At 41.9% G+C, this 13308-nt stretch overlaps 1 protein-coding gene across 1 annotated transcript in view; it reads right to left on the reverse strand.

Annotated features, from left to right (window-relative positions):
- PRKAA2 (protein kinase AMP-activated catalytic subunit alpha 2) overlaps window positions 1–13308 on the reverse strand; it is a 71974-nt gene that overhangs the window by 23167 nt on the left and 35499 nt on the right. Inside the window, exons 3-4 of the mRNA XM_082264819.1 lie at window positions 9778–9871; window positions 5494–5638 (exon numbers count right to left, since the gene is read on the reverse strand). Of these exons, the coding sequence (XP_082120945.1) occupies window positions 5494–5638; window positions 9778–9871 (239 nt within the window). The remainder of the gene's footprint in view (window positions 1–5493; window positions 5639–9777; window positions 9872–13308) is intronic.

The following is a 13308-nucleotide window of genomic DNA, read 5'->3' on the forward strand; positions in this document are numbered from 1 at the left end:
GCAGTGCCGAATCGCAAAATATGGCCTGGTGATTAAGGGGGCAAATCTTTCCGGTCCAGAAGTGGTTAAAGTATCTAAATTCAAAGTGTATCCATTTGTTTCTATATACAGTGGGTACGGAAAGTATTCAGACCCCCTTAAATTTTTCACTCTTTGTTATATTGCAGCCATTTGCTAAAATCATTTAGGTTCATTCTTCTTCCTCATGAATGTACACATAGCACCCCATACTGACAGAAAAACACAGAATTGTTGACATTGTTGCAGATTTATTAAAAAAGAAAAACTGAAATATCACATGGTCCTAAGTATTCAGACCCTTTGCTGTGACACTCATATATTTAACTCAGGGGCTTTCCATTTCTTCTGATCATCCTTGAGATGGTTCTACACCTTCATTTGAGTCCAGCTGTGTTTGATTATACTGATTGGACTTGATTAGGAAAGTCACACACCTGTCTATATAAGACCTTCCAGATCACAATGCATGTCAGAGCAAATGAGAATCATGAGGTCAAAGGAACTGCCTGAAGAGCTCAGAGACAGAATTGTGGCAAGGCACAGATCTGGCCAAGGTTACAAAAAGATTTCTGCTGCACTTAAGGTTCCTAAGAGCACAGTGGCCTCCATAATCCTCAAATGGAAGACATTTGGGACGACCAGAACCCTTCCTAGAGCTGGCCGTCCGGCCAAACTGAGCTATCGGGGGAGAAGAGCCTTGGTGAGAGAGGTAAAGAAGAACCCAAAGATCACTGTGGCTGAGCTCCAGAGATGCAGTCAGGAGATGGGAGAAAGTTGTAGAAAGTCAACCATCACTGCAGCCCTCCACCAGTCTGGGCTTTATGGCAGAGTGGCCCGACGGAAGCCTCTCCTCAGTGTAAGACACATGAAAGCCCGCATGGAGTTTGCTAAAAAACACCTGAAGGACTCCAAGATGGTGAGAAATAAGATTCTCTGGTCTGATGAGACCAAAATAGAACTTTTTGGCCTTAATTCTAAGCGGTATGTGTGGAGAAAACCAGGCACTGCTCATCACCTGTCCAATACAGTCCCAACAGTGAAGCATGGTGGTGGCAGCATCATGCTGTGGGGGTGTTTTTCAGCTGCAGGGACAGGATGACTGGTTGCAATCGAGGGAAAGATGAATGCGGCCAAGTACAGGGATATCCTGGACAAAAACCTTCTCCAGAGTGCTCTGGACCTCAGACTGGGCCGAAGGTTTACCTTCCAACAAGACAATGACCCTAAGCACACAGCTAAAATAACGAAGGAGTGGCTTCACAACAACTCCGTGACTGTTCTTGAATGGCCCAGCCAGAGCCCTGACTTAAACCCAATTGAGCATCTCTGGAGAGACCTAAAAATGGCTGTCCACCAACGTTTACCATCCAACCTGACAGAACTGGAGAGGATCTGCAAGGAGGAATGGCAGAGGATCCCCAAATCCAGGTGTGAAAGACTTGTTGCATCTTTCCCAAAAAGACTCCTGGCTGTATTAGATCAAAAGGGGGCTTCTACTAAATACTGAGCAAAGGGTCTGAATACTTAGGACCATGTGATATTTCAGTTTTTCTTTTTTAATAAATCTGCAACAATGTCAACAATTCTGTGTTTTTCTGTCAGTATGGGGTGCTATGTGTACATTCATGAGGAAGAAGAATGAACTTAAATGATTTTAGCAAATGGCTGCAATATAACAAAGAGTGAAAAATTTAAGGGGGTCTGAATACTTTCCGTACCCACTGTAAATAGGACGGGGGAAGAATAAAAGCTGTCTAGTCTGTGTCCCATTGGGGAGATTTCTTCTTACTTCCTGTCGCAGAGAAGCAACATCTTACCAAATAGGTAAGAGATTTCTCCAAAGAGGTAAATCCTCTTTAAAACAGTTGTCACCGTGTCTCTCCATTGGGAGCTTTCCCTTTTATTCCTGCTCTGGTGACAACGGTAACATTTTGTATAGATGGATTCAATTATGTATGAATAGAGAGGGTGAATCTCCCCAGCAGGGACCCAGGCAGCAATAAAAACCTGACAGGGGTTCTAACGCTTCTAACCCTTCCCTTCGGAACACCATCCAAAACAAAAAGCTTTAAGGCCATTTCACACCACATGCAGTCCAGTGCAATTTTTTTCTGCATCAAAAATGCATGGATAGTAGGTTAGATGGTTTCCAATGGCAGAATTCACACCAGTGCGTTCCAGTTCTAGAAAAAAAAAGTAGAACATGCATTTTTTATGCACTGGACTGAACTGGGACGCTGTAAAACACATCAAAAGCACACTGGAACACACTGGGGCACACTGGAACACACTGGAACACACTGGAGAACACTGGAACACACTGGAGCACACTGGAGCACACTGGAACACACTGGAGAACACTGGAACACACTGGAACACACTGGAGAACACTGGAACACACTGGAGCACACTGGAACACACTGGGGCACACTGGGGCACACTGGAGAACACTGGAACACACTGGAGAACACTGGAACACACTGGGGCACACTGGAACACACTGGGGCACACTGGAACACACTGGGGCACACTGGAGCACACTGGAACACACTGAGGCACACTGGAGCACACTGGAACACACTGGAACACACTGGAACACACTGGAGAACACTGGAACACACTGGAGAACACTGGAACACACTGGAGAACACTGGAGAACACTGGAACACACTGGGGCACACTGGAACACACTGGAACACTGGGGCACACTGGAACACACTGGGGCACACTGGAGCACACTGGAACACACTGGAACACTGGAGCACACTGGAACACACTGGGGCACACTGTAGCACACTGGAACACACTGGAACACACTGGAACACACTGGAGAACACTGGAACACACTGGAGAACACTGGAACACACTGGAGCACACTGGAGCACACTGGAGCACACTGGAGCACACTGGAACACACGGGAGAACACTGGAACACACTGGAGAACACTGGAACACACTGGAGCACACTGGAACACACTGGGGCACACTGGAGAACACTGGAACACAATGGAGAACACTGGAACACACTGGAGAACACTGGAACACACTGGGGCACACTGGAACACACTGGGGCACACTGGAGCACACTGGAACACACTGGGGCACACTGGAACTCACTGGGGCACACTGGAGCACACTGGAACACACTGGGGCACACTGGAGCACACTGGAAAACACTAAACACACTTGAGCACACTGGAGAACACCGGAGCACACTGGAACACACTGGAGAACACTGTATTTTTATTATTTTTTATACACCTTATAAAGCAAAACAATAAAAGATACAATTTATTAAAAAAAATGTAATTTTAATAAACATAAAAATATTTAATTACTGGTATTTCTCTACTATTGCGTCCAAAACGAATAGCTACTGTATTTCTATATCTATCTATCTATAGACAGGTAGATAGATCATATCTATATCAATGTATCTATAGATAGATAGACATTTTTTATTATTTTGTTTAAGATGTAATTTTTTAAATATATTTTATTATTTTTATACACATTATAAATCAAAATAATAAAAGATACAATTTATAAAAAAAATTCAATTTTAATAAACGTAAATATTTATTTACTATCGCATCCAAAACTAAAATCGAATGTATATCTATGGTATTTCTCTATCTATCTATCTATCTATCTATCTATCTATCTATCTATCTATCTATCTATCTATCTATCTATCTATCTATCTATCTATCTATCTATAGATAGACAGGTAGATAGATAGATATATAAATTCCATTGATATAGATATTATCCATCTATGTATCTATGGATGGATAGATAGACATTTTTTATTAATTCTGTTTATTAAGATCTAATTTTTTAATTCAATTGTATTTTTATTATTTTTTGTACACCTATTAAATCAAAACAATAAAATATACAATTTATTTAAAAAAAATTAATTTTAATAAACATAAAAATATTTAATTACCGGTATTTCTCTACTATTGCATCCAAAACGAATAGCTACTGTATTTCTATATCTATCTATCTATAGACAGGTAGATAGATAATATCTATATCAATTGAATGTCTATATCTATGTATCTATAGATAGATAGACATTTTTCATTATTTTGTTTAAGATGTAATTTTTTAAATGTATTTTTATTATTTTTATACACATTATAAATCAAAATAATAAAAGATACAATTTATAAAAAAAATGCAATTTTAATAAACGTAAAATGATTTAAATATTTCTTTACTTTCGCATCCAAAACTAAAATCGAATGTATATCTATGGTATTTCTATATCTATATATCTGTCTATCTATCTATCAATAGATACACAGATAGATAGATATATAAATTACATTGATATAGATATTATCCATCTATGTATCTATGGATAGATAGATAGATAGACATTTTTTATGAATTTTTATTAATTCTGTTTATTAAGATGTCATTTTTTAAATCAATTGAATTTTTATTATTTTTTATACACCTTATAAATCAAAACAATAAAATATACAATTTATTTAAAAAAATGTAATTTTAATAAACATAAAAATATTTAATTACCGGTATTTCTCTACTATTTCTCTACTATACTGTTTATTAAGATGTAATTTTTTAAATCAATGGTATTTTTATTATTTTTTATACACCTTATAAATCAAAACAATAAAAGATACAATTTATTTAAAAAAAAAAGGAAATTGTAATAAACATAAAAATATTTAATTACCGGTATTTCTCTACTATTGCATCCAAAACTAATATCTACTGTATATCTAGAGTATTTCTATATCTATCTATCTATAGACAGGTAGATAGATAATATCTATATCAATTGAATGTCTATATCTATGTATCTATAGATAGACATTTTTTATTATTTTGTTTAAGATGTAATTTTTTAAATGTATTTTTATTATTTTTTTATACACATTATAAATCAAAATAATAAAAGATACAAATTTATTAAAAAAATTAAATTTTAATAAACGTAAAATTATTTAAATATTTCTTTACTGTTGCATCCAAAACTAAAATCTAATGTATATCTATGGTATTTCTATATTGATCGATGGATAGATAGATCTTTTTGTTGGACGAAAGAAAAAAATAAATATTTTTATAGATTTTTTTTAATATACAATTTTTTTAAATTACATTTTTGATCTGCTTCACATACAAAAGTTATTTTGCGGAAGCAGATCTTCGATTCTCATTCAGTCCCCCAGTGAACCAATCAGCAGTGATAACCGTCTATAAGCAGGTTTAACCCTCCTGCAGCCAGATCGGTGTATAATAACTCCTGATTGGCCCCTGGGGGGGTGTTGTGTTCCCTCTGCAGCCTTCTCAGGATCCGGCCTGTTCTCAGCAGCCTCTTGAAGGTCGCTCGGCTGGCTCAGGCATGCGGCATTCTGGGAAGGATCTGCACACTGACAACCTTCAGTGAATGACCTTGTGCTTGGCAGGATTCCTGGGCCGCTCACATACCGAAGTCAGCAATCTTGGCATTCATGTGTGCATCCAGCAGGACGTTCTCAGGCTTCAGGTCCCGGTGAACCACCATATGCCGGTGGCAGTAATCCACTGCCGACAGGATCTGCTGGAACAGGCGCCGCGCTTCGGGTTCCTCCACCTGTGACGGGGAAGAGGAGACGTTTGTTTTGTGTACAGCCGAGCAGGACTAAAAATATACCAGGGACTGCAAAGACATGCTTGGGGGTGACAAAAATATAAGCAAAAAAAAAAAACACTTAGGCTGGGATCACACTTTTGCGCAGCGGTAGCCCATGCTCATTGACGCACGTATTTCCGCATGCTGCATCATTGCAGTTTTATCATTTGAATTAACCGCCTACTGCACCAAAAAAAGCGCATGTACTATTTTGTGTAAGGCCTGGAGCACATATATTTGCGCATGTTAGTTGTGGGTAGAGCAGGTCCATAAAGACATGGATGAGCGAGTTTGGGGTGGAGGAACTTGACTGGCCTGCACAGAGTCCTGACCTCAACCCCATAGAACACCTTTGGGATGAATTAGAGCAGGGACTGCAAGCCAGGCCTTCTCGTCCAACATCAGTGCCTGACCTCACAAATGCACTTTTGGAAGAATGGTCAAACATTCCCATAGACACACTCCTAAACCTTGTGGACAGCCTTCCCAGAAGAGTTGAAGCTGTTATAGCTGCAAAGGGTGGGCCAACTCAATATTGAACCCTACGGACTAAGACTGGGATGCCATTAAAGTTAATGTGCGTGTAAAGGCAGGTGTCCCAATATTTTTGGTAATATAGTGTATGTGTGTGTTTCTAAACAGCCAGACTTGGCATTTTGAATGCTTTTAAGTGCAGAGGAGTTTGGGGTTTTTAGACCCCCAGATCCCTTCACAAAAGTACCTGTCAAATAAAAAAAAAAAAAAAACGAAATTCTTTTTTTTGAAATATACAAAAATATCGTCTGATACCGATATGCATTGGTCAAAATATCGGTATCGGCAACGAAAAATCGATATCGGTCGATCATTAATATATATATATATATATATATATATACACATATTTTTTTTTTTTTGCTAGAAAATTACTTAGAAAACCCCCCCCCCCCCCAAACATTATATTTTTCTTGTTTTTTAACAGAGACTCTAGAGAATAAAATGGCGGCTATTGCAAATTTATTTATTTTTTTTTTTAACGGTATTTGCGCAGCGGTTTTTCAAACACAACTGTTTCAGAAAAAAAAAACATTTATTTTAATGATTAAAAACAAAAAAAAAAAAGACAATGTAAAACTCAATTTTTTTTTTTATTGTAAAATATAAAAGCTAATGGTACACCAAGTAAATAGACACCTAACATGTAGTGCTTTAAAACTGCACATGCTCCTGGTATGGCGCCATATTATGGTACTTAAAAATCTCCATAGGCGACGCTTTAAAACATTTTTTTACAGGTTACCAGTTTGAAATTACAGAGGAGGTCTAGTGCTAGAATTGCTCCTGCTATAACGTTCGCAGCAATACCTCACATGTGTTTACACACCGTGACCTACGGGGGGACAGGGGCACTTTAAAAAAAAAAAAAAAAAAAAAAATATATATATATATATATATATATATATATATATATATATATATATATATATATATATATATATAATTATTATTATTTATTTTATCACTTATTACTAGCACAAGAAATGTAAACATCCCTTGTAATAACAATAAAGTATGACATTTTATGGAGAGATCTGGGGGGGGGTCAATAAGACCCCACATCTCTCCTCTGTAATAGAAAGCATAGATTAAAAAAAAAAAACAAACAAAAAAAAAAAACAAACACATTATTCTAATGCTTTCTAAAAGCAGAAAATAGCCTTGTTTACATGGGCTGTGAACCGGAAGTGACGTCATGGTGTCACTTTGGACCTCCTAGGCCATAGAGATGAGTAGAGGCCATCTTTCCTCTGCTAATCTCCATGGCCAGTCGTCGCAAACACCGGATTGGCTCCCGGGCTTGCCGATGAGCCAGGTAAGCCCCAGAACCACTGGAAGGCGGTGGGAGAAGGGGGGGGGTGAGTCCTCCTGCCACTTCTAAAAGTGATCCGGCGGCTAGTTAGCGGTTTGGATTACTTTTATCGGAAAGAGCAGTGGCTGAGGAAAATTTTAATATGGGGTTACGGCATCTGTCTGTAGCCATAACCCTGGTATTCCATCAAAAATCATGATGTATTTATATATATATATATATATATATATATATATATATATATATATATATATATATATATATATACTAGACATTAAGCCCGTTAAATTAACGGGCGCTAGAACATATGGCTGACTGAGCGGGGGCTGCGCGCATGGTACTGGGGAATGCGGGGCTGCGCGCATGGTACAGGGGAATGCGGGGCTGCGCGCATGGTACAGGGGAATGCGGGGGCTGCGCGCATGGTACAGGGGAATGCGGGGGCTGCGGGCATGGTACAGGGGAATGCGGGGGCTGCGCGCATGGTACAGGGGAATGCGGGGGCTGCGGGCATGGTACAGGGGAATGCGGGGGCTGCGCGCATGGTACAGGGGAATGCGGGGGCTGCGGGCATGGTACAGGAGATGCAGTGCTGCAGGCATGGTACAGGAGTACCATGCCTGCAGCACTGCATCTCTTGTAGTATGCCTGCAGCCCCCGCATAATGGCAGGCAGTGCAGCAGTGGAGGAGTCTAACTTACCTGTTCCTGATATGTGCTGGGGAGGATGGGGGAGCTCCTCGGTGTTGGAGGCCGGTTCCCGGGTGTTGGGGGTCACCCCCGATAATGGTGCGGTGTGAGGGCCGTTCTGAATTCCTATGTGCTGGGGGCGGGCACTAACCTTTTTAGGCTGGGGGAGCTCCTCGGTGTCGGAGGCCGGGTGTTGGGGGGTCACCCCCGATGATGCTGCGGTGTGAGTGCCGTTGTACTGCCGATCGTTTCAGTAGCCACCGTCTGATCCGTATGTGCTGGGGAGGCGGGAGGCGGAGTTCCGATCCGTTGCCTTAGATTTAAAAATGGCGCCACACATCATTGCGTATACGCCGCTGCTCGGTAATTTCCGGGAATACCCAAACGTATCCGAGCTTTCCCGAGCGGCGGCGTATACTCAATGACGTGTGGCGCCAGGTGGCGCCATTTTTAAATCTAAGGCAGCGGTTCGGAACTCCGCCTCCCGCCTCCCCAGCACATACGGATCAGACGGTGGCTAAAACGATCGGCCCTCACACCGCAGCACCGTGAGCACCGGCAGTACAACGGCCCTCACACCGCAGCATCATCGGGGGTGACCCCCAATACCCGGGACCCGGCCTCCGACACCGAGGAGCTCCCTCAGCCTAAAAAGGTCAGTGCCCGCCCCCATTCCCAATCCCATTGGCTGTCCGTGGTGCACATGCGCAGTAGCGCACTTCCACGGACACACGGAATCTTGAATCTGCGGACGCAGAGACACTGGGGTTTTATTAATATAGATATATATATATATAGATATATATATATATATATATATATATATATACATACATACTGTATATACATACAGTGGGGTAAAAAATTTCAATTGAAAGACGGCTGCGCAAATCCTGTGTGATATAAAATATTGCAACAACCGCCATTTTATTCTCTAAGGTCTCTGCTATATATATATATATATATATATATATATATATATATATATATATATATATATATATATATATATATACACATATACACACAGTGTTTGGGGGTTCTAAGTAGTTTTCTAGCAAAAAAAATAAAACAGATTTCAGGCCTAGGCATGAAGGGGATAAGGACATATAGAGCCCTGTGACCCCATGTCTCTAAAAATAATCAAAAAGGAGAAGAATCAGGACCTACCAACGTTTGGGTTTTTTTTTTTTTTTTTTTTTTTTTTTAAAGCAGCACACCCCAACGCACAGCTTTATTTTTGCAATGCATACACTGGAATGGGCTCTCAACCAATAGGAAATCTCTTCCCTGTGCTGGCTGCATCAGTGGAGGGGACGGGCACAGAAGCAATAGGCCTCCCACTGACTACCAATGACTGAAAAGTAGGGCAATCACCCAAAACAAAAGATTCTGGGCTCTGGGTTTAGGAGATCAGCTCATTTTTTGGGGTTAGACTGGAGTTCTTCTTTAAACTATTTACACTCTTTCTATGAGTAATCTTTAAATTTTCTGAGCAGCAAAATTCAGACAACAGGGATGAGATGGAGATTTTCCAGCATGCTGGGCAGGCTCTGACTCACCCGTCCATTTTTGCATATATAGTCAAATAACTCTCCTCCGGCGACATATTCCATCACCATGAAGAAGTCCGTTGGAGTGCTGATCACCTGATACCTTGGGGAAAACAAATCCAATAATTATTTCCTCATATATATTATATTTTTTCAATAATTATTTACTTAATATTTTTCCTGGTTTTTTTTTGTTTTGTTTTTTAAATACAAATCAATGTTCTTAAAGGGTAACTCTACTTTCATGGAAAAATAAAATAACATATACAATTTCTACACAAATAATATTATAATTGAATGTTATTAAAAATTAACCTTCCCTTTCAATCTGCAGCCGCTGCAATTTTCTGTAAAATGCAATATGGCATCCTGGAGGAGTTCTGTACACAGATGGTATACATAGCCCCCCCCCCCCCACCCCCCCAGCAATGTCATTTCCTGCTTATGTGATTGGCTCACTGACTTTCCGAAAAGTCTGCACTAAGATACAAGTCCAATTTTGGGCATCCTCTGCAATAGAAATGTCTCTTAGGTGAGATACTCCTAAAGGGAAATCACTTCTAAAGGGATGCAGACCCTGACACTTTCCTTATTAAAACCCTGCAGGTGCACAGCTGCTTGATAATTCTAGATATCACTCTCAATAGATTCACTTTACACATGGACACAGACAAATATTTATTTCTTCAGAATAACAAAAGATAGGAATCTGTAACAAAGTTTGTTATAATCCCTGCAATGTACAGAGGGGGAGGGCTTTTTTTCCTCAACAAAAGTGGAGTTACTCTTTAAAGGACAATTGTCCTTTTAAACGGACCTTCTATGGCAAATGAAAGGTCTGCTTTTCTGCCAGCCCCCTTTGAAGAATAACAAGATTTGTTCCTTTACAAATTAAAAAAAAAAAATATATATATATATATATATATATATACTCTCACCTATGAATGTGACTTTGTTGATGACTAAATAAAGAATTAAAAAAAAAAAATAATAATAATAACAATATTTATAACTAGACATTAAGCCCGTTAAATTAATGGGCGCTAGAACATATGTGGTCAAACCTTTGTAAAAACAGACTTGTTCCAGTACAAAAAAAAGTGGACAACCATGTAGTTGATTTCTAACTTATCGTATTTATTCTTTAGAAATGTTAAAGAAGAATAATGTGAAAAATGTAACTTTTCTAATTTTTTTAGATGTAGTAAACAGAGTGTGATGTAGTAAAAAAAGTGTTGTATTGGGGGTGCTGAGTGTTGGAGAAGTGGAAAGGTGGAGTAATGGGGGTGCAGAGTATTTGAATAGCAGAGAGGTGGAGTAATGGGGGTCTCTGCACCCCCATTACTCCAGCTCTCTGCATCTCCAACACTCTGTTACCCCCATTACTCCACCTTTCCACTTCTCCAACACTCAGCACCCCCATTACTCCACCTCTCTGCACCCCAATTAATCCACCTCCCTGCACCCCTTTTACTCTACCTCTCTGCATCTCCAACACTCTGCACCCCCATTACTCCAACTCTCTGCATCTCCAACACTCTGCACCCCCATTACTCCAACTCTCTGCATCTCCAACACTCTGTACCCCCATTACTCCACCTTTCCGCTTCTCCAACACTCAGCACCCCCATTACTCCACCTCTCTGCACCCCAATTACTCCACCTCCCTGCACCCCTTTTACTCTACCTCTCTGCATCTCCAACACTCTGCACCCCCATTACTCCACCTCTCTGCATCTCCAACACTCTGTACCCCCATTACTCCACCTTTCCGCTTCTCCAACACTCAGCACCCCCATTACTCCACCTCTCTGCACCCCAATTACTCCACCTCCCTGCACCCCTTTTACTCTACCTCTCTGCATCTCCAACAATCTGCACCCCATTACTCCAACTCTCTGCATCTCCAACACTCTGCACCCCCATTACTCCAACTCTCTGCATCTCCAACACTCTGTACCCCCATTACTCCACCTTTCCGCTTCTCCAACACTCAGCACCCCCATTACTCCACCTCTCTGCACCCCAATTACTCCACCTCCCTGCACCCCTTTTACTCTACCTCTCTGCATCTCCAACACTCTGCACCCCCATTACTCCACCTCTCTGCATCTCCAACACTCTGTACCCCCATTACTCCACCTTTCCGCTTCTCCAACACTCAGCACCCCCATTACTCCACCTCTCTGCACCCCAATTACTCCACCTCCCTGCACCCCTTTTACTCTACCTCTCTGCATCTCCAACAATCTGCACCCCATTACTCCAACTCTCTGCATCTCCAACACTCTGCACCCCCATTACTCCAACTCTCTGCATCTCCAACACTCTGCACCCCCATTACTCCAACTCTCTGCATCTCCAACACTCTGTACCCCCATTACTCCACCTTTCCGCTTCTCCAACACTCAGCACCCCCATTACTCCACCTCTCTGCACCCCAATTACTCCACCTCCCTGCACCCCTTTTACTCTACCTCTCTGCATCTCCAACACTCTGCACCCCCATTACTCCACCTCTCTGCATCTCCAACACTCTGCACCCCCATTACTCCAACTCTCTGCATCTCCAACACTCTGTACCCCCATTACTCCACCTTTCCACTTCTCCAACACTCAGCACCCCCATTACTCCACCTCTCTGCACCCCAATTAATCCACCTCCCTGCACCCCTTTTACTCTACCTCTCTGCATCTCCAACACTCTGCACCCCCATTACTCCAACTCTCTGCATCTCCAACACTCTGCACCCCCATTACTCCAACTCTCTGCATCTCCAACACTCTGTACCCCCATTACTCCACCTTTCCGCTTCTCCAACACTCAGCACCCCCATTACTCCACCTCTCTGCACCCCAATTACTCCACCTCCCTGCACCCCTTTTACTCTACCTCTCTGCATCTCCAACACTCTGCACCCCCATTACTCCACCTCTCTGCATCTCCAACACTCTGTACCCCCATTACTCCACCTTTCCGCTTCTCCAACACTCAGCACCCCCATTACTCCACCTCTCTGCACCCCAATTACTCCACCTCCCTGCACCCCTTTTACTCTACCTCTCTGCATCTCCAACAATCTGCACCCCATTACTCCAACTCTCTGCATCTCCAACACTCTGCACCCCCATTACTCCAACTCTCTGCATCTCCAACACTCTGCACCCCCATTACTCCAACTCTCTGCATCTCCAACACTCTGTACCCCCATTACTCCACCTTTCCGCTTCTCCAACACTCAGCACCCCCATTACTCCACCTCTCTGCACCCCAATTACTCCACCTCCCTGCACCCCTTTTACTCTACCTCTCTGCATCTCCAACACTCTGCACCCCCATTACTCCACCTCTCTGCATCTCCAACACTCTGCACCCCCATTACTCCAACTCTCTGCATCTCCAACACTCTGTACCCCCATTACTCCACCTTTCCGCTTCTCCAACACTCAGCACCCCCATTACTCCACCTCTCTTCACCCCAATTACTCCACCTCCCTGCACCCCTTTTACTCTACCTCTCTGCATCTCCAACACTCTGC

This window comes from Pelophylax lessonae (assembly GCF_965119305.1).
Source record: "Pelophylax lessonae genome assembly, chromosome: 8".
In the NCBI taxonomy this organism is placed as follows: domain Eukaryota; kingdom Metazoa; phylum Chordata; class Amphibia; order Anura; family Ranidae; genus Pelophylax; species Pelophylax lessonae.